Consider the following 23,168-nt stretch of genomic DNA (forward strand, 5'->3'; position numbering starts at 1 on the left):
AATATACAGGTGTCAACAGAAGCAAAATTTTATTTGGCAGCTCTTCACAGTATGTGAATCACCTTCTGGCTAATTGCCTCTCTTTACACAGAGAGACAAAATAATTGTATCTTAAAACATTTGAAAAAAGAAATTTATTTAAAAACCAATCTTTAGTAAACATTGCCATTTATTAAAGATAAAAACCAATTTTCATACTAATTAAGATGAGATGCTTATTTTTAATTAGGTATTAAATCTTACTTGAATGTGGCACTCACCTTTCATCCCAAAACTCAGGAGGCAGAAGCAGGTGAATCATTGAATTAAAGGTCAGCCTGGTATACATACTGAGTTCCAGCCAGTCAGGGCTATACAGTGAGACCCTGTCTCAAAAAAAAAAAAAAAAAAAGAATATCTGAGAACGCAAAATTTAGAGACTCAATGTTTTCCCGAGTTGAGTTATCAATGTTGAGTACCCTTCATGTAAATTAGTACAAAATGGCAAAGGTACACTTATAACCATTTCAGAATAAACCCAAACCAAAATTCACTAAACAATCTTTATAAAATACATTTCAGTAAATTAGAAAGCATTTTTCTTTTTTAAAAAAAAAAAAATCAAGCTTCTCAACCCAATGTAATCCAAAGGTATACGAATTTCTTATTTGCAAACTGGTAACTAAGAAAGTAAAAATGTATCAAAAATTTGTAACTTTGCAAAGTTAAAAAGTTATTACCTAATTCACTATAAAACGATCATTTAATAAAACCTAAGTCTACAGTGTTTATAAAGTTAATTGCAGTAATATTAATGTATAGTAATGTCCTTAACATTCACGTTCACTAGAGCCCACAGACACGCAGAGCAGTATCCAGTCCTGAAGACTCCGTTATCCTTATACTATTATCCTTTTATATAATTATATGAAATATTTGCAGTTTTCTAAATCAGTAAAACATTATACTGCACGTTTGGAGTAGAGTGTGGTAGACTATACTATATTTGTGATAGTTGATATTATCATCTTGAGAAAATCTAAAATCACCTGGGAGATGAGCTTCTGGGCTCGTCTGTAAGGGACTTAACTTGAGACAGGAAGACACACCCTCAAGGTGACACTATTCCCTGGGTTTGGGTTCTAGACTTGCATAAAAGGGAGAAAGCTAGAAAGTCGTGAGTATTCATCACTCTTTGCTTGACTGTAGACACAGTGTGACAAGCTCCAACAAGCTCCTCCTGCTGGGACTTCTGTGCCATGTCAGACTGTGACACAGTTCAACGTCTGAACCAAAGGAAACCCTTCCTACCTTCTTTTGTCGGGATATTTTTATCACGACATCAGGAAAAGAACACACAATGACCTTCAGTTGTGAAATTGTCTAATAATGTATATATTACAAACTACCTCTATTGCTGGAAGACTATACTTAATTTTTACCTCAATGTGTGCCTAAAAGAAATGGCAACTCATTCTTTTGATAAGAATACTGGAGACTGAACTTACAGTTTCATGTATGTCCATCAAATATTCTACCCAATGAACAACATATGCAGTACTCTTCAGTTTTTGATGACAAACAGTACTTAAATTGCTTAGCCCAAGTCCTGAACTTGCAATTCTCCTCCGTCAGTGACCTAAGTAACTAGTACTACAGGCTTGCACCATCAAGACCTTCTAGGAACATTAATAAATACAAATTCCTGGTACACACAATATATTCATAACCTATATAACATTACATTCATATTATAAAAATCTGAACATTATAGGTTCACTTGCATCAGGCTTCCAATATATTTAAAATTTACTTCCAATAGTCCTCATGACTCTGTTAAAATGTTGCAAACTTTACTTTCCAAACTAGTTTCAATCCAAAATCCATTCTTATAAGAGCTACCCCTATTTTCATTACCATGTATTCAAGAGGACATATGAAAAATGAAGTATCCTAACATTACATTTATTCCTAAGGTGTTCCAGCAGAGATGTTCAAGTTTTTAAAGGGAAATGAACATCGTTTTGTTCATTTGTAGCCCTGGCCAGCCTGGAACTTGTATCTGCCTGCCTCTGACTCCCCAGTACTGGGATTAAAGGCATGCACTGCCATGTTCAGATTAGAACTGAATATGTTAACACATATTCCTGATAGGTTTTTCTCCAGGAAGTCTATGATTAAAAAAACAAACAAACAAACAAGAAACCCTGAAGCTTTCACTAGTCTTATACTACCACCAAAACAATAGAAGGAAATTAGAAAGTCCACAAGGTTTTGCACCGTTCCGACTCATGGAGCTTTCTCCCCAACATGAGTCTTTCCATGCCTCTGAAGTGACCGGTGACATCGAAAGGTCTTCCCACACTGCTGACAGTCATACGGTTTTTCATGACTATGAGTTCTTTCATGTCTTTGAAGGGAACTGTGGCATCTAAACGTTTTGCCACATTGTTGACACTCAAAGGGTTTTTCTCCAGTATGGATTCTTTCATGTACTTGAAGAGAAGGGAGGCGCCAGAAGGCTTTATCACAGTGTTGACATTCAAAAGGTTTGTCCTCAGAATGAGTTCTTTCATGTAATCGAAGGGAGCTTTGAACTCTAAAGGCCTTACCACATTGTTTGCATTCGTAAGGTTTTTCTCCAGTATGCGTTCTTTCATGTCTTTGAAGAAAAGAGGGATAAATGAAGGATTTGCCACATACTTTACATTCATAGCGCTTCTCTGCAGAATGAGCCCTTTCATGCATTTGGAGTAAATACCGAGAAACAAAGGACTTGCCACACTGCTTACATTCGCAGGGATTTCCTTCAGCTTTCTTTCTTTCAGGTATATTACTAAGACTGAACACTTTACCATGCTGCTTGCACTCAGAGGGTTTCTCAGGATTGTGAGGTATTTCATGCACTCGAAAACTACTGAGAGCTGTGAAGGTTTTGCCATATTGTTTACATTCATGTGGTTTCTCTCCAGTATGGATCCTTTCGTGTAGCTGAAGGGAACTTGGACAACTGAGATTTGTACATTGCTTACATTCATAAGCTTTTTCTTCAGTACGAGGTTTTTCATGTACTTGAATATAACTGAAATTCCTGGCGGTTTTATCAACTTGCAGACATGCATAGGATTTTTCTTTAATATGAGTTAGTTCATGTAACTGAAGGGCATTGGGACAACTGAGACTTTTATCACACTGTTTACATGAATACAGTCTTTCTTTAGTGTGAGTTCTTTTATGTATGTGAACGTAAGTGAGACTCCTAAATGCTTTACCACACTGCTTACATTCATAGGGTTTTTCATCCGTGTGAGTTCTTAAATGCCTCTCAAGTAAGCAAGGAAAAATGAAGGACTGAACACATTGTTCACATGCATATTTACATGCATAGTGTTTTCCTTCAGTATGAATCTTTCCATGTCTTTCCAGGGAGGAGGGATAATAAAAGGCTTTACTACATATCTTACATTTATAGGGCTTTTCTACAATATGAGATCTTTCATGTATTTGGAAGGTATTCCAATCTCTGAAGACTTTACTACATTGCTTACATTCAAAGGGTTTTTCCTCAGTGTGAGCTCTTTCATGTCTTTGAAGGAAAGAAGGACACAGAAACACTTTACTACATATCTTACATTTATAAGGTTTTTCTACAGTATGAGCCCTTGCATGCAATCGAAGGGAACTGTGACTTTTGAAGGCCTTACCACACTGTTTACACTGATAGGGTTTTCCCCAAATATGAGTCCTTTTGTGTCTTTGAAGAAAGGGGGAACAAAGAAAGGCTTTACCGCACAGCTTACATTTGTATGGTTTTGCTCCAGTGTGAAATCTTTCATGTGTCTGAAGTAAATATGGGTAAGTGAAGGACTTAGCACACTGTTTACATGCATAAGGTTTTTTCCTAGGATGAGCTACTGTATGTCTTTTAAGGGAGTAGTGACTTCTGAAAGCTTTACCACACTGTTTACAATCGTAACATTTTTCCCCACTGTGAGTTCTTTCGTGCATTCGAAGGTAACTTTGACATTTGAAAGCTTTATCACACTGTTTACAAACATAAAGCTTTTCTCCATTATGAATCCTTTCATGAAATCGAAGAGAACTGGGAGAACAAAGGGTTTTTCCACACTGTTTACATTCATAGGGGTTTTCTTCGATATGAAAAACTTCATGTAACTGAAGATAATTGTGGCATCTGAAGGTTTTCCCACACTGTTTACATTCATAGGGTTTCCCTCCAATATGAGTTAATTTGTGTAAATGAAATGAACTTTGCTGTCTGAAGGACTGTCCACAGTGTTCACATTCATAGGGGCTTTTGCCACTATGAGCTCTTTTATGACTTTGACGGGAACCAGAACTCAGAGCTTTACCGCACTGTATACACTCAGAGCTTTTATCTTCAGTGTTAATTCTTCCATCTATAGAAAATGAACAGGGGCAAATGACGGCCATTCCAGACGGCTTATAGGATTCTTCACCACTGTGACTTCGTTGTTGCATTCCAAATGAACCTGGAAAATGAAAATATTTTTAAAGCATTTGACTTTGATAAAGTATCCGAGTATCATTGAATATTTGAGAGTTCAAGGTTTTCCGACACTGTTTACATTTATATTGCTTCTTACCATATTTGTGTTCAGATGGTTTGTCCCTCAAGTGAGATATGTATATTCATTAATGAAAACAAGTGAAAACATTCCCACACACACCACATTCAAATGGTTTTATTCCAGTAGAAATGTTTGTACTACTATGGAGATTTGGTATCCAGGTAAAGGTTTCTTGAAACTTACCACCTTCTCTGTGCTCATAGATTGTATCTACCATGTGACTTCTGTTAGAAAAAAAAAAAGAAGTATAAATAGGTTAGCAATGGCCGCTTCACTAATAACTCTCTGCTCACTAGGGAGTGCTAGACTTCCACTACTCATACAAACCAGTGTATGTTTTGCAACCTGAATGGTTTCAAACAAAATGGACTGATGATTCTATGCTCCCTAAAAGAGTTACTATCAAAACAGACCCCTTAGGCTGGAGAGATGGCTCATCAGTTAAGAGAACTGGCTGCTCTTCCAGAGGTCTTGAGTTCAATCCCCAGCACTTAGGCTGTGACTTACAACTGCCTATACCTGTAGACCCATGGGATTCAATGCCTTTGGTATGCATACAAAATAGCCATATACATGAAATACACAAATTAATCTTTATATATGTGCATGTGTGTTGTCTAAGTACTGTTTCCAAGTGAAGTTTTTAAAAAAATATATACACTAAAGTATGTATTGTTGGTGAATTTTTTCTAATGATAAGTAAATTTTAACATTCTGGCTCTCATTTTCTTTTTTAATTTAAAATTTCACCTTTATTTATTTTATGTATATGGGTGTTTTACCTATATGCATGCATGTACACCATACTAGATACCCTGGAACTGGTGTAACAGATGGTGGTGAGCCATCAGGTAGGTGTGGAGAACAGAACCTGGGTCCTCCAGTACTCTTAAATACTGAGCCCTCCCTCCAGCTCCTCTTTTTATTTGTTTGTTTGTTTATAAACTTTTGTAACACATTAAGAAGGTCTTGTTTTGTTGTGTGAGGGGGTGATTTTTCAAGGCAGGATTTCTCTGTAGCTTTGGAGCCTGTCCTAGAACTTGCTCTGTAGACCAGGCAGGCCTCAAACTCATGGAAATGTACCTGTCTCTGCATCCAAGTGTTACGATTGAAGGTTTGCACCACCACGGCCTGGCCCCATATTAAGAGTTTTTTAAACAAAACTTTCTTCCATTTGTATATGCAAATTACCTTAGATGTCTCCAAGAATGTTCGCGCTGCTGTTCAATATTCTGGTCTTCCCATCTGATGCCTAAAATGTAGACCCAGAAAAATCACCAACTGTTAGAAACTACAGAAAAATGAGTTTCTAGGTTTGATAAACACTGGACCCATGCCTGTTTATTCACTGATTTCTCCCCTTTCCAAATTCCAAATCACAGGACCAAGGAGCACGTGTTCCTTGACAAAATAACCAGTGGCATTCCTACCGAGAGAAGAAAGGTTACTGCAGGTCTCCAGCATCACATCTCTGTACAGCTTCTTCTGAGAAGGACCCAACAATATCCACTCATCCTGGCTGAACTTCACTGCCACATCCTCGAAGGCCAAAAGATCCTAAAACGTCCCGAATGTATACAGAAAAGAACAGATGAAAACTAACAGATTTAGAGATTTACACTCAGTTGATAAGATGTTCATATAATTTTATGGTATTCAGGAATTTATTCAATCAAACTGAAATTCTAGTGCTAGCCCTGAGATGTTAAGAAAGGATACAGCAACAGATTTCTAAATCATCCAGGAATATACTGAGACTCTGATTCCATGGGGGGAGGGTGAATAAGAAAAAAAGAAATACCAGAGTAGGAACACTACTCGTTACTGCGCCTGCAGGTTGAATGTGCTGCTAGGCCACTCCACTTTTTCTTTCTAGAGTAGATTTCTAATACCTGTAATAAGAGAATTCTGCCAAATGATATACAGAATAGAACTAACAGCAGTCAGGATATTGTTTTTCTTTACATATTTCTACATACAAAAGTGTGGGCTTTTCTGGTATTGGGGAACCTAAGATCCTGGGAGACATTCCACTAACATAAATGATAAGAACAGTTCTCTTATTCTAAATGACTTATATACACACAGCAATTTCCTGAACATTAGCTTTCTGAATGTTCTATACACAGAGGTACCAAGACAATCAGCCCTTGCCCCCAATGATCTGGGTAATGAGGCTACAGAATTTTTCTGGTAGACAACCGTTTACACATATTGTCATTTGTTAAGTGGGGAAATTGAGCCCATCCTGTATGATTACACCAAGAGAAAACATTTAGAAGCTTCAAAGGTAATTTATACCATCTAGAATTTAAAATAGCAAGAATGACTGATGATCCTAACGAAAAATTAACATGAAACAATTAGATGGCATATGTTTTTACTAAGAATGCAATGTAGTCATATATGGTAACATGTGCTTATAGTCCCATATATTTGGAAAACCAGTATATAGAATCACCTGCATCCAGAAGTTCAAAGCCAGTCCGTACTCTATTTAAAGACTTCTATCTCAGGAGGGAAAGAGGTAGTGAAGGATGGGGGGGGGGGGAGGAGAAGTGTTACCAACATGTCACCTCTTCAGGATTATATTTTTATAAAATTACATGATATTTAAAAACCCACCATTAGAAGTCACCAATAATTAAATTTCCAACTTTCACCTAGTCCAACTTCTTAGCAATTGTCAGCCTTCTAAACAATAGAGTGATGGGTTGCCTAGAACATACCAAAGACTTTCATACTATTCTGTAGACACAAAGGACCAAAAATAAAAAATTTTCATACTTTGGAGGTTTACTGGGACTTTATAAAAATAGCCAGCTTAAAAAAAAATGCAAAACTTGCTTGTAGTGAGGGGCAGCGGGCTGCGTTCCCACCTGGCTCCCGGCCGCCTGGCTAGCTTATACCCTAAAATAACAACACACAAATTGTATTCATTTAAACACTGCCTGGCCCATTAGTTCCAGCCTCTTACTCACATCTTGAATAACCCATATCTAATAATCTGTGTAGCACCACGAAGTGGTGCCTTACCGGGAAGATTCTAGCTTCTGTCCATCTTGGGCCAGAGCTTCATCGCGTCTGTCTCAGAGAGACGAGGCATGGCATCTGCCCCAGAGAGGCAAGGCATGGTGACTGCCTGAGGCATCTGCCTGAGCTATCTACCTCACTTCCTTCTTCCTGTTCTGTCTACTCCATCCACCTAAGGGCTGGCCTATTAAACAGGCCAAGGCAGTTTCTTTATTAACGAATGAAATCAACTCAAACAGAAGACTCTCCCACATCACTTGCTATTTCGCAAGATAAGGTATTTCACATATCCACCCTGATATGGGCCACATCATATAAATCCAAGTCACTTTCCCTAACTGTTATGAAAAGAACTCCTTCACCCTCTCAGCTATGCCTTCCTACGTATTTCAAAAAACTCTTTGTCTGTACATGTCTTGGATAATACTTTTGACTGACTGTTACTGGTATTTCTTATGCTGTTTTGCCCAGCATTTTGATGGCTTACAAAGAAACTCTCTTTTTACCTCTGGTGCTTGTGGTGGTGAGTTAATGGTGAGTCTCCTAATTTAGAAGACTCTCAAACAAGGTCCAAAAGTCTTTAAGTTGCATCCCAGACTACTGTCTCCCATCACAGGACAAGCTAAGGAAGTCCTTTTCAGTCCTTGCAGAAAGATATACTTCCCATTCACAACTGATGGACACAGGTCAAAGGAATTCTTTGTTGGTATTTTAAGGTGATAGAGGAAAAAAAGGACAGCTAACTGTAGTCTCCAATTCTAAGAAACTTCATTTCTCTTGTTCTGAAAACTGCCTCTCTTCACCTGTAAGTCTCTGACTCTTGCCCCTAACCCACATACATTCCTTTCAGATATGCACCCATCAGATTGACAGAGAACTTAAGAAGCAAGTAAAAGTAACACTTTAACCCTTGGAAATCTATATATTGTTTGTGAGGTGGCTAGTGGGGACCTCAGCACCATCTAGGTCCCTGTTTCTTTCTCCATCTGATCTGCCCCAAATCTAACAACTATGATCATTTTGCCCAAAAGTCCATTCTATTTTCATTTAGGAATTCAAAGGGTTAATTGCAGTCTTTTAACCTAATCTAGGGAATATATTTATAACATTTTATTTTTTAATTATTTTTATATGTATAAGTGTTTGGCCACACATATGTCTGTGCACCATATGCATGCCTGGTTTCCTTGGAGACCATAACTGGATACTAGATCCCTTTGAACTGAAGTTATAGATGGTTATGAGCTTCCATGTGAATGCTGGCAATGAAATCCGAGTCTGTGGAAGAGCAGCCAGGGCTAAGCGATGAACCACCTCTCCAGTCCCTACTTATAGCATTCTAAACACTTGCTATATGTGTACAAAGAGGTTCCATACCTAAACTTTAGCAGGCAGCTGAGTAGATGAGAGCCATAGTCTTAACCCTGATAACAGAAAAGATATGTTCCTTTACGGTACTTGACAGAAAACTCAAATGATTATATCAGAACTCACACGTGGGAAACAATGGGGGAAGTATCCCTAGTAATACCCGATTCCCTGTGTCTTAGAAAGCAAAACGCTGTTGCTATCAACTCTATTAACAATGCTATGTTATGAAAGGTAATAAATGAGCCGTCCAAATACCTTGTTCCTTTTATTTTAATACAGATTAGCTGAAACCAGCCAACCAATACACTGACCGCGACTCTTAAGGGCCAAAGGCAACCTATCTGTAAATTTTTAAAAACTTTTTCAGGTATTAGACTAAAGTTTCAAAAATCAGAACAGGGACACCAAATTCCTTTCCTACCATTTTCTAAACAGACAGTCTTTAAAGCTTTACTTAATAATTAAGAGGATTTAAAGGCCAGAAAAGCCAGACCAGGAGATTAAAGGGATTGTTGTGGCAACTTCCCATTCCCTAACTCAGTCTAAGGGAACCATCTTATCTTGGTGACAAATGAGCCACTGATGATCCTTGTAGTCAGTCTCCGTGTTTCAGCTGTGAGAGCACAAAATAGCTCAGCTATAATAAACCTCCTATGAGACCAATCTGCTAACTGGAGGGCCATTAGAATCATAACTGCCCCCTCCCCTGTCATGAAAGGACCATCCCGTATCTAAAAATCTCAGGCTAAGGTCAAACATGAAAACTGAAAACATCTTTAACTTTTGTCCTGGACAATAACAAACTTCCCCTTTGAAGACATGACCCTGGGGTTACACAACTCCCAAGTTTTCCCTGGGACTCTATGCATGAACCTCTGATAATCCAAGATATGGCAAGGGCTATGACTATATTACCAACATAAGAACTACATTCTCCTCCCTACCTTTCTGATTTAACATTCCTGTCCCCAGTCTTCCTTCCTAGCAGTAATGGTAAACTCCAACCAGCACACTTTAAACCTCTCTTAACATGTATGACAGACTCTTTTTCATTCATTCCTTTTGGTTCTATCCAGCTGCCTGATTCCCTTCCTAGGTAGAGACATTGCGTCCAACCTCCAGTATCATTTATGACATTTAAAGGAACCTTAAAATATTCATAAAGCTAATCCCCTGCCCTATAAATATCCAGGGGTGTCTAGATCCCTTATCTCTATTTACAACCCTACATCTTATAAAAAGTTCCCCTTTAAGTGTGAGGCATCTCTAGTCCCAGATGCTCACCAGCAGCCACTTCTGTCATTAAAGACTTTCCCCAAAGGCCCAACTGAAACCTAAAATGAAAATTGAAACCTAAAGGTGTTCAGAGCATCTTGTTGACAAATTTCTAATGTTATGGTGAGGGAGGAGAGTCATCTGTCTATGTGTTACTTTCATTGGTTAATAAAGAAACTGCCTTGGCTTTTTGATAGGACAGAAATTAGGTGGGTGGAGTAGACAGAACAGAATGCTGGGAAGAAGGCAATGAGTCAGACGCCATAGCTCTCCTCTCCAAGATGGATGCAGGTTAGACTCTTCCCAGTAAGCCACCTCCTTGTGCTGCTACACACATTAATAGAAATGGGTTAATCAAGATGTGAGAGTTAGCCAGTAAGAGGCTAGAGCTAATGGGCCAAGCAGTGTTTAAATGAATACAATTTGTGTGTTATTTCGGGTGTAAAGCTAGCCGTGCAGGAGCTGGGTGGCGGGACGCAGCCCGCTGCTCCTTCTACATTATGGGGTTACACCCATATTACTCAACATGTAATACTCTTACATTGGCAGTAAGAGTCAGATGGATCCTAAAGAACACTCCAAGACCAAAGAGTCACAAATCAAACTGTGATCCCAACCACTCCATAGGTCCCTCACACTGTAAGGAAAAATATACTCCAATACCTGGGTTTATAGACTTTAAGAATGCTTTCCATCTGCATTCCAATCCAATCAGACTCAGTTCTTATTTGTCTCTGAATGGCAGGATGGCTTATGACAGATTCAACCACTCACCTGGAGTGTCTTGCCTCAGGGCATATGGGCAACCCCTACCTCTTTGCCCTAACAGAAAACCCTTTCTTCCTTGAAATGTTCATAAAGGAATAGCTTTAATTTAGTACACAGATAATTTTATTAACCTCTAGCAGTCCTCTTACCTCACATCAGAACACTACTGTAACTCATCAGAGATGAGTCTCATAGTTATATTACAAGTTCCCCTTCAAAGTTACAAATCACCATGCAAATGATTTTATAATCAGTAAGCACAAGGCCTTACAGACATCCTAACTATGGGGTTTCCAACCTCAAAAGAATTAAAAACCTATGACTATGTGTTGGGAGCAATGAGACCCCAGATCTTGAATTTCTTGTAATTCCCTGATCTGCCTACAGCTGCTCTGAGCACGAGACCTTCAGGAGTTCCTGATGGCAGAAGAGTGGTTTCTGGTGGGTTTGGCTGGGGCATGGCTATCTCTATATAATCTGCTCCTGAACAAAATAAAGGGGGCATTCTTGGGGAACTCAAGGATGACCCATGTCGTTGTCTTTCTGTCTGTCTGTGTTTGTGTATTTTAACCTCCTGCCCCTTGCCCGAATCTCGCGAACTGGGTGCCAGCGTAGCGAACGCAGACACGGGGGCGCGGTGCGTGGCAACTATGTATTATCTGTCTACAATTAAAGCTTTTCCACCCCCAAAATCCTACTCCTGAGAGCCTCTTAGAAATGTCTCTGTCCTCTCCCAATGAGGCCCAAGGTGAAACACACCCTCACACACCTGAAGCCTTTCCTTTCTCCTTTCTGGGCTCTGTAATTGCACAAGTCATACCTTCTTACTCCCTTGATGTTATTTCAGGGAATTTGCCCTAAATCTGTTCCTCCAGGGAGCTTTAAACTATGCCACAACTAAGGACATCACCGATCTTTAGTTATGATGCCCATGTTACTCCTTTATCCCATCATCTCAGAGCTCCTATACCTACTGTTCCTTCCACCTTTCCAGTTTCCCGTCATACACCTTAACCTTACCCCTTTGTCAAAGGCATGCTGGGTGCCACTTTTAACCATTATGACTTTAGTTACAGATACAGATAAAAGGCTGAAAGCATATACAATGACATCACTAAGTCTTAGAGGGATGATTCTTTTGGGAGACTTAGAGTTGGTTTCCTAATTTCTGTTTATGGGTTATTATTTGGGTTATGGGTAGCAAGGTCCAAGAGACTTAGAGCTGCCTTTCCTAATTCCTGCTTATGGGTTCTGACTGGAGTTATGAATAGGGAGGTCCTTGTTTAACTTTCTGGTACTATGGAGACCTTCCAGACCATAGGCCATTAAGTTGCAGATGCTACTGTCTGAGAGCTACCCACCATTACTATAGCATGCATGTGGGTATCAAAACAACCTTCAATGTTGGACCCTGCTTTCCAACCTGAGGCAGATCTCTCATTTTTGTTACTACACTACATATTCCAGGCCAGCTTCCAGGGCATTCTTCTGTTCTGACCTACCACCTCACCATATGTGGACTGGGATTACATACATGGACATCTGGTTTGTATGTGGGTCCCAGGGATTAGTACTCGGACCATAAGGCTTGTGCAGAACATGACTTTACCTACTGAGCCATCTCACCAGTCCAAAACAGATTATTCTGCCTCAAAGTCATATTCTTTAAGTATACTCAATCTGGTTCTCAATTTTTAAAATTGTTTGTATTCTATAAAATGTTTTAATGTTTTGGAGTATTTGAAATAATTCATTATCTTGTAATTTTAATTTTCTCTCTAGCCAGTTTATTCAATTCCATAGGTATAACATCATATAGCGTAGTTAATTCTGATTTTTAGAAAAGAGTGGCCTTTGATGTCTAAATTATTGTAACTCTTACTTGAGACTAACAATTTCATTTGGTGTTATTTTAGGATTACGTCAGGTTTGGGCTTGGGAAAGTAAATGTTTAGTCACTGTGATGGTTAGTTTTAAGAGCCAATCTGGCACTAATCACCTGTTAAGAGAGTCTCAGTGAGGGTCCATTTAGATCAGGCTGGCCTTTGAGCATGGCTGTGGAGGACTGTCTTGACTATATTAACTGAGGCAGGACGACCCATCTGCAGAAGGTGGCACTATCTCACCGCATAAATGTAGAGAGGGGGCTGAACAAGTAAGCATGCATACATTCATTCTCCCTCTGCTCTCTATGTGGGTGTGACTGCTTCAAATTCCTGCCCTGCTTTCCCCTCAATGGACTGTAATCTGGAATTGTTAGCAGAATAAGCCCTTTATTCCCCAAAGTGGCTTTCACCAGAGTGTTTGACAACAGCATCAGACAGGTATCTAAGAATTTAGCACCAATCCTGATAGTTTCCAAAGCCTGTGTAAGTCTTGTCATTTTTTCCTCTCAGAGGAGTTAAATTCCAATTAAAACAGACTGCCCATCTAGCATTAGTTTCATTGTCTAGGGCAACTAGGTTAGCATGTTAAGAAAAAAAAAATCTAGGCACAGTGGCACACTTCCCAGCTATTGGGAAGCAAAGGCAGACAAATCTGAATTGAAGCCAGCCTGGTCTATAGAGACCCGGTAGCAATACCACCACCCACCCCACACATACACAAAAGGACTACCAATGGTCCCTACTGAAGAAACCATGGCAAATTACCAGTAGAGCCAGAATTAAATATAAAGCCAGCTGGAAGACCAATAGGTAACTTTTCTCTAAACATTTCCTACTTTCTTGATCCTCTTTCATTTTTTCCACAAATATGGCAAAAATCTCTACGTTGGCTAACTAAGGGAACTGTAGTGTTGTTTGTTTGTTTGTGTTTTTGACAATGTTTCCCTATGTAGCCCTGACTACACACAGGTACTTGCTCTGCAGACCAAGCTAGCCTCAAACTCACTCACATAGATCTGCCTGCCTCTGTTTTCCCAAGTGCTAGGATTCTGTGAACTGTATTTTAGATCAGATTTATATGCTGATGTTAAGAGTAGCTGTCTCCAAGGTACACCAAGCTTGTCCTGGACACTTATGGTAAAGTAAGGGGGCTCAAGACACCAAGTGCCTTCCATAGCCAATAAAGTTCCTTCCAGCCCAGGAACAGGATATATTTTGAGATATCACTATAAACTTACTACAAATCCCAGGACTGGAGAGGTGGCTCAGCTGTGGCTGTGCTTCCAGAGGACTCAGCTTCAATTCCCAGAACCCACCTGGTAGCCCACAAACTGCATGGAACCCCAGTTCCTGGGGATTCCCTCACACAGACATTCATCCAAGCAAAATATCAGTGCACATAAAATAAATAATAAAATCATAAAAAAGAAAAATTAATACAAATCTTGGGATAGTCACCACCTTGACACTTTCACCCTGTACAGAAAGAGAGCAAATGCCCCTTAATTTTGGCATCTTTAAGGCTAGGCACTGAGATTTCCTAAACTAAAGGCAGCACATTGGAAAACCTGGATATGAAATCAAAGTTTTAAGTAACACGTGGTAAAGGAAAGGTCTCGAGAGAAATCTAAATATTTCAAAAGAATTTAAAGTACATTTTATGAATAATTATGCCACAAAGCGCAAGTCGTGTTTGTGAGGGATTAAATCAATAAATACATATACTACAAATGAAGATAGATGAAAAATAAGTCGTTTAGTCTTCTATAATAGGACATTAGAAAAAGAAATAAATCATAGCACAGGTAAATAATAATTAGAGAATTAAAAAATGTGCATAGAAAATCAAGAGACAGCCAACCAATTACTCCAAACCCTAGTTCTTCAAAAATATTGATAGAATTGATAAGCTTACAGCCATGCTTTAAAAAAGATTAATGATTACAATTATAGAACACCACCTACATACGATTGTACCACCTTGAACAAACCTGATCTCACCTGATCTTGGAAACTAAGCAGGATCAGGCCTGGTCAGTACCTGGATGAGAGAATTAAATAGGGCCATCATTAGCACGAAGATGAAAAGAACCATAGGCATCCTATGAACAACTCCAGACCACATATTTAGTAACTCAGAAGAAATGAACAAATTCTCTGAAATAACCAAAAGGTAAACAGAGAGATGGCCGGTATGAGTAGGCCTATAATGTGCAAAAGAAACGAAATCACTAACTCTCAAAACAAGGTTAGATAAGACTCAAACTATTTCAACTATCAGTTTTTCCAAACAATTAAGATATGGCACTGATTCTGTAAAGCTTCCTCTGAAAAGGCAAATACATCCTAGTTCAAGCTTGGAGTTCAACATTACCATAACACCAAAACAACAGAGGCGAAAAAACAAAGCAAAACAAAAACACATGAACCTAAAGAATGACCAATGCAAAAACTCTCAACATCAGCTACCTCAACTTTCAAGTGTATTTTTAAAATTATTAAAAAAAAAAAAAAAAAAAAGCCCAGAGCCAGTGTGGTTGCATATGCCTGTAATCCCAGTATTTGGCAGGCTGAAATAAAACGACTGCCAAGAGTTTGAAGTCAACCTGGTCTGCAGAATAAAAGACTGTCTGGAAACAAAGTATATACTAAAACCATGCTGGAATTGATGCAGACACAGAAAGTCAATTCAAACCTTAAAATTCAGACTATAAACAATGCTCCATGGTAAAACACATGCCCAGCACTATGCAAATAAGATGTCTTAATCGCCATCAACAGAAAAAAGGAAAAACATAAAAATGTCGCCAAATTGACAAGTCAGCTAGTAAAAATCATGCCATCATACTAGTAATGGCAAACAAAAAACAAACAAAACACTTCCAGAAATGGAGAGCACTACTGGGACTGTCAAGAGTTTGAAACTACAACCACCACGCAGCTTATACAGCACCAAAGATAAGCGAGACATATTTGCATATTAATGTAACTAAATCCACAGATAAAAATTACACACTTCTAACGAATGAGTAATCCAAGTACTTAATAAGTGGAGGGATTTCCATGACCTTTAAAAGGGAGCCTCAAAGTTATGATCCACAGAGTCAGCGCACTCCAACCCAAATCCTCAGAATTTATGTTGAAAAGCTGATCTAAACATTACATGGCAAGAGATCCGCAGAATGGTCGGCACAAGGACCAAGGCTATAGCACAGTCGGTAGTGTGCTTGACTACCGTGAAGCCCGAGGTTCCTTTCCCGGAAGCACACAAAACAACAACAACAAAAGGCATACAGAAGCACACCCTTAATCTCAACACTGTGGAGGTGGGTTTAGGTAGCAAGATCAGGAGTTCAGGGTCATCCTCAGCTAAGATAAAGTTTGAGGCCAGCCTAGGAAACACGAGATCCTGTCTCAAAAAGAAAAAGAAGTTAACAACATGCTGAAGCACAACAATACACTACCTGACTTTAAGATGTCCAAACTACAATAATCAAATTAGCACAATATTTCGCAAATAAGAATAAGCAGAACAAAAAAGCCAGAAGCAAACCCACAAATATAAGAGTAACTGATTTAACAAAGCAACAAACCAAAAACTTGGACACACTTTACAACTTTCACAAAAACTAATTCAAAGCAGCTCCTAAACCTAAATAAGAAATGCAAACATCGGAACGTCTATGACTCCGAAACTAGACCACCTTGACTTGGCAACTGGCCGTCCCATCAACACCACCGTGAATCTGTGAGCGAGCAATCCGACAGCTGTGACGTCACCAGCACAGAGCTTCGGGGAGCAGGGCGGAGCCTCTCGCCCTCAGCACTCTGCGCAGAAGCGGCCTCCGGAGCTGCCCCGGAGCCGCTGGTCCGGGGCCTAGGTCGCCCCGCCCCTACTAGGAGGAGGCCCGGCCACACCAGCGCTCGAGGTTCCGCCGCCGCCCCTCCCAATCTGGGGACAGCGGCCGATCGCTCACCATGGTGCGGTTCCGATCTCGCCCACGCTCTCCCTACAGCTCCGGTACCGGCTCACACAGCGCAGCACACTCGCACCTTCCTCGGCCACAGAGAACCCACAGCACAGCAGCCTGAAAGAACCCGCCCCTCACCGCCTGCCGGAGATCCTGATTGGACCGCCTGCTTAAATACCCTGATTGGCTAGCTAGGCTTGAGTGACAGGAGCAGCTCCTGTAGGGAGGAAGCCGAGCTCAAAACACAGGGGTAGCCGGACAAAGTTTGCATTTAAGTGAAACTCGTTCTGCACCCGAGAGCTGAATTTTTACATTTAGTAGGCACTCTTCGCTCTTCCTTCTGGTCAGTGTCGCTAGTGTTAGCATAACGCATTCACAAAGCCCAATGAGTGATGCCTCCTAACAGGAAGGGTGCCCAGTGCACCAAGGGTAAATTTGAAAAGTCTTCCACTGATCAGCAATTTCTGTAAGGCACTCCTAGGACTGCTCATACCTTCTCCTTCAAGCTGAACATTTTTAGCCAGAAAAATAGTAACACGTAGCACTAGGAGGATCAGCAGTTCAAGGCTAAGCTGGATTACATGTGACTGTCAACAAATGACATCTTCCAAGAGGAAAAAAAATGGAAAAATAATAGAGATTAAACCAACAATCCATGAAATGGATAATAAAAAAAAACAGAAAAGAAAAAAAAAACATCCAAAAAAGCACTAATACTAAAAGTTGATTTTTTAAAAGATTTTTATATCTTGTGTGTGTAAAGTATCATATCTTCTGGAGCTACAGTTACAGGCTGTTGTGAGCTGCCAGATATGAGTGCCAAGAAACAAATACCCTGGCAAATGGAAGAACAGCCAGGGCACTGAACCACTGAGTTAATCAAACCTGAAGTTGATTTTTCAAAGCTAAACATAATAGACAAATGTTTACCTTAACTCTCAAACTGTGGGGAAAATGGCTGATATGCCTATTTAACGTATCAAAGAGAACATGGCCACCAAGTTCTCTGACCTATACAGGGTCCTCCTGGCTTCCATACCCTGCCCCCTATGTTAAACTTCTCCAGCCCAGGAGCTTGGCCGCCCTTCCTTATATGATCCAACCATTTTGGATCTGTGCCCCCCTACACACAATAACAACAACAACAGCAGATTTCTATCATAATTCAATAAAGAAAAACTAGAAAATCTGATTAGAAAACACCCCCAATGCAAAGACAAGAATCTACCTTCAAAACCCTCCAAAGATTAACTACATGGATTCACTGGTAAAATCTACCACCTATTTAGAGAAGACCGAAGAGACCCTCTACAAGCTCTTCCAGACAACTGGAGGGGAAGCCCTTTTCATTCATTCCCTGAGACCACTATCACTTTGGCTCAAAGACAGACAGTGGCATTACAGGAAAAGGAAACCTCAGGGAATTCCACGCATCCTTAACAAAATACTAGCAAATGGCACGAGCAGCATAGAAAGGCAACTACGAATGAAGTATTTAGTTCCAGGATGCAATCATGCCTTCCCAGAGGCCTTTGCTGCACTGTACCATATTAGCAGAGGGAAGAACATATACATGATAGGCTCTATCGATATAGAATAATAATGACAAAGTCTTGCTTTCGTGATACAAATGGGAGTGCCAAGAAGCAAACACCCTGACAGATGAAAGAACAGCCAGGGCACTAAACCACTCGGTTCTGTTTGAAATGAGAAAACCTGAGTGCACTTGCCCACATCTGTACTCAGCTCTTGAGTGCACTTGCACACATCTGTACTCAGCTCTTGAGTGCACTTGCCCACATCTGTACTCAGCTCTTGAGTGCACTTGCACACATCTGTACTCAGCTCTTGAGTGCACTTGCACACATCTGTACTCAGCTCTTGAGTGCACTTGCACACATCTGTACTCAGCTCTTGAGTGCACTTGCACACATCTGTACTCAGCTCTTGAGTGCACTTGCACACATCTGTACTCAGCTCTTGAATGACAGAGGCTGAGCCAGAATGAGCAAACGTTTCGGGCTAGCCTGAGCTACAGAGACCCTATCTCAAAGAAGCAAAAACACAAAAAGGAATTATAAAGGGTATCGACAGCAGTGATGGTGGTTAGGGGCACAAAGCCCCTTTTGCCCATGGATCACTAGGGAAAACAGGAATGTTAAACATGTAAGTTGTCTCCTCAATGGAGAAGATAAAATACCTGCATTCCACCCAAAAAGCTGAGAGTGCAGGCTGTTAATGACCTGGTGTCCTCACCAAAAATGCATATCCCAGACTCTTCCTCCCTAGGCCTTTTATCTTTAGCTCCTGGTTAGTAGACCCCATCTTTAGTCACACATGGTACTTTACGGCCTGCTGACCTCTATGCTATCTCAGAGACCACAGCAGATCCTAGGCCTTTTAGATACAGAACCCACCTTCAAGGTCGCCTCACCTTAAACTTCCTTGCTACCTGGAAACCTGGAATGGGAATGACTGTTGTCTGGAAACTTTTCCCCACATTCTATTACGTCTGATATTCTGTTATTGTTCTATTATTTAAACAAAGGGGAAAATGAAGACACCAACTGCAGAAACAAGAAATGCAATTGTAAACATACTTATAAAAATATGGATAAGAGAGATAGCTCAGCAGTTAAGAGCACTTGCTGCTTGCTTTTGCAAAGGACAAGGGTTGAGTTCCTAGCACCCACATGGAAGGTGACAACCATCTGTAACTTCAGGTCTAGGTAATCCAGTGCCTCCTCGGTCACAAAATATATACATGCATGCAGGCAAATACTTATACTCCTATGTTGTGGGATAGTTTGAATACACTCTGACCTTGAATCAAAGGGCAGAGCTAGCTACTGGGGAACCAAAATTGGCCATAGAGGTTTTAGAGGACTCAGGACACACAAAAAGACACAGGATGTAAGAGGGAGGGGCTTCCAAAAACTCAAAGGCCCTTTTGGATTGAAGGAAGGAGGTGGTGAGGGGATGTCACTAGTCGCTTCTCTGCCACTTCTCTGATTAATTAGGCTTTTACCCCAATATCTGATTCCCAAGTAATAGAATATAAGTAATCACTTCACATTTAAAAGAAATAAATGTAAAAATAACTACAAATCAGAAGAGAGTTGAACATCATCCTTACAGAGCTGAAAGAACCAGCAAGTCAACTGAGAATTCAATTCCCAGTGAAGGAAAAGTCATGATTTTATTCACACAGAGGATTCTCTAAAGAGATATAGAACTATAAGAATCAACCTGGCTCATCCAACAATAGTTGTCTCCCAAAGGAAAGGCCAAGAATCTGGGAGTTATTCGGTCCACAAGGCTGGGTGTCTCAGCTGGTCTTCAGTCTACATTCGAATGCCACAATGATTGGAAGTAACACTCTTATGTGTTCCTGATAAGTAAGCAGTACTTAAGAACACATCACATGGCTGAATATAGTAGTACATACCTTTAATCTCAGCACTCAGGAAAAGGCAGAAGGATCTCTCTGAATTCAAGGTTAGCCTGCTCTACATAGCAGGTTTCAGGACAGAGAGGTAAGAGGTAAGAGCCTATAAAAAAAATACACACATCAGTTTCTATTCCACCATCTAAAAACACAAATGTTATTCATAGCTAAACTAAAAATTATCAAACTAAGTTGTTAAGAACAAACAACAGTGGAGTCCAGAGTGGTTTTGCATGTTTTTAATTACAGCACTAGGAAGGCAAAGGCAAGTAAATCTCTGTAAATTCCACGGTGTCTCAAAACAAGCAAGACCTCTCTCAGAACAAACAAGACTATTGGTATCCCTAATTAGATTGATAATAGGTGGAATGTAGACCCAGGAAACATAATCAAAATATAGTGTATGAGTCTCTCAAAGATAAAAATACTTTTAAAACAATTAAAAGCTAGACAAAGCCTTAAAGGACATTCCTGAGAAGTTTCCACTACTCCACCATCAAGGTAAACAACCTTCTCAGAATCCACTGACCTATTTGAGACTGAGCTTTGCTCCACATTTGGAAAACCCATAAAAGAGTGAAGAGTACCACATATCTACTCTCCAGGGTCTTGACAACAATCTTACAATTCAGAGGCATGGAGGAGCCTAACAGAAACTGTTTTGTTTTGTTTTTAATATGTCATGAAAAGTGATTTTCCCAGTAGCAGTGAAAGCCTGGAAAAGTTTTGCCCGTCCTCTCCCCAACCCTTTGCTGGCCAATCAGAGTAAAAAGTTTTTTTGAGTAGAAACATGAGTCACACTTGGAAAAGAATTCCCCGCTGCCGAGTACACCGACTCTATACAAATGCAGAAAACCTGTTATCCTGAGGGCAAGCCACTTGTTCACTATATCATATAGGACACTAACTTTTGTAAATTCGCCGCAAACCTTTGAACTGAAGCCAAACCTATTCTCACTGGGAAGTACGAGTTTGCAGGGCTGAGGCTGCCGCTCTCACTTTATCTTTGTGCAGGGCCTGACATGGGAGGTAAACTGCACAAAGGGCAGAAAGCATGGCGATCTCTTTCTTCACACACTGCCAGAGAGGGCTGAAGACACAATCCTGTTCTCTACTGGACCTACGACAGGCAGATATCCTCGGGATCACACAGACAAAAAACTGCTGGGTACAGAAAGGGGCTTTGGGAGCTCTTTTTAACCCTAGCCTGGAAATCTTTCAGAAGGGATCCCTGGGGACATGAAGAGATGCCAGGGTTCCCAAGGGGAAAGGAGACCGAGTGGGCGCCAAGCGGACTGAGTGCAGGGGAGTATCCGGGCTACAGTGTCCCGGCACCAAAGACCCTGTCGCTTTAGTCCGCCCTGAGGTCGTACAAAGGGGATTACGCAAAGCGTAGCTGCAAAACAAGACACCCCCTCACCCTCCGGACCTGGCACTAAATTGTCGCCTCGCTCTCCCAGCTCCTCACCGAGTGCGGGCAGGATCCTCCACTGCGTCTACACCGTCCGCCCCGGAACGCCACTGCAGAGACCCCAGAAGACGGGCGTGGGGCGGAGCCGAGGAGACTCGGTAGTGGGAGGACCTTCCGGAGCCTGAGCTTTATCACTGGTTCGCCACCCGGGTCCTGGACCGGTTTCAAGCCTTTTGCGGACTTAGGCTCTGGCGGCTGCTAGGAGGTTGTGCACCATGGTTGATCTTAAATCCTCATAAACCTGCCTCAACCTTCCGAGTGGTCACAGGCCTCTCACCCTGTTTAGCTTAGGTGGGGTGATAATGAAGGAGGCTTCATTTTCAACTTCAACAAATCACTAAAAAAGAGGGACAAGAAGAGCAGTTGTGCTTAACTACAGTAGGAAACCACTTATCTCTGTGAGTCTGGATTTCCCTATCTATAAAATGAGAACTCTGCCCTAATCCTTTGATGTGGTTATAACAGACTCAATAATAAAGAAAAACAATATTGCTCATAGTAGGAAAACTGGCGTTTAAGGCGTGACGGCAGCATTTGATGGGAGCCACGTTCTGTTACTTGAATTCCGACCAGACCATGCATCCTGGCTACCCGAATGAAACAGCCTTGGCTACTCATCCTCCCACAAAGTTAATAGTGAAAAGCAGCCAAGCATGGTGGCACGCATCTTACCTAAATCCCAGCACTTGGGAGGCAGAGGAGGTGGATCTCTGTGATTTGGAAGTCAGCCTGGTCTACATAGCAAGTTCGAGGACAGCCAGAGCTACAGAATAGAGACATCGAGAGAGGGACACAACCAAAATCTAAACCTAACCTTTTCACTGCTCTGATCCACAAACGTTGAGAAAGCCTAAACCAAACCAAAATCTCTAGAAATAAACATTGCAGAAAGAAAATTTTATGTGGGAGATCTTTACAACGTACCTATCAGTTCCTGGTGTATTCATTCTCTCTCTGTAGTAGGAGGCTGCTTGTTCATTCCTGGCTGCCCAAACTTGAAATAACCACACAAAAACTGCATTAATTAAATCATTCTTTGGCCTATTAGCTCTAGCGTCTTATTGGCTAGCTCTTTCATCTTAATATAACCCATTTTTATTAATCTGTGTATCACCATGTGGTTGTGGCTTACTGGTAACGTTCCAGTGCATCTGTCCTCGGCAGAGGCTACTTGTGTCAGGATGTCTCTCCGACTCCGCCTACTCTCTCGCCAATTTGTTGGGAGGCTGCTCATTCATTTCCTGGCTGCCCAGACTCCAGAAATAACCACACAGAAACTATATTACTTAAATCACTGCTTGGCCAGTCACTTAAGAGTATTGCTAGCTAGTTCTTAAATCTTTGGTTAACCCA

General features: G+C 40.7%; 1 protein-coding gene across 7 annotated transcripts; it reads right to left on the reverse strand.

The window, feature by feature from the left end:
- Window positions 1-403: 403 nt before the first annotated feature.
- On the reverse strand, window positions 404-21,905 carry LOC119821036 (zinc finger protein 791-like). Of its 7 annotated transcripts, none has more exons than XM_038339845.1 (7): window positions 21,813-21,905; window positions 20,345-20,447; window positions 14,927-14,966; window positions 6,023-6,149; window positions 5,784-5,844; window positions 4,776-4,816; window positions 404-4,493 (listed from the first exon to the last, which is right to left on the reverse strand). In XM_038339845.1, exons 4-7 carry the CDS (start codon window positions 6,054-6,056, stop codon window positions 2,269-2,271), a joined length of 2,361 nt encoding a protein of 786 aa, XP_038195773.1. In that variant the 5' UTR covers window positions 6,057-6,149; window positions 14,927-14,966; window positions 20,345-20,447; window positions 21,813-21,905; the 3' UTR covers window positions 404-2,268. The 7 variants fall into 7 exon arrangements, with proteins under 7 accessions (XP_038195773.1, XP_038195774.1, XP_038195775.1 ...); XM_038339846.1 differs by having other exon boundaries at window positions 21,774-21,892; XM_038339847.1 differs by lacking the exon at window positions 14,927-14,966.
- Between the last annotated feature and the right edge of the window lie 1,263 nt (window positions 21,906-23,168).

Source organism: Arvicola amphibius, chromosome 8 (assembly GCF_903992535.2).
Source record: "Arvicola amphibius chromosome 8, mArvAmp1.2, whole genome shotgun sequence".
In the NCBI taxonomy this organism is placed as follows: domain Eukaryota; kingdom Metazoa; phylum Chordata; class Mammalia; order Rodentia; family Cricetidae; genus Arvicola; species Arvicola amphibius.

Bases quoted from the DNA above. Each gene is read 5' to 3' on its own strand.
- LOC119821036 (XM_038339844.1), bottom strand. The intron at 5,845-6,022 runs GTAGGAATGCCA...TCTACATTTTAG, and splicing joins CAGTAACCTTTCTTCTCTCG to GCATCAGATGGGAAGACCAG. The intron at 4,494-4,775 runs GTAAGTTTCAAG...TTCATTTTCCAG, and splicing joins CTATGAGCACAGAGAAGGTG to GTTCATTTGGAATGCAACAA.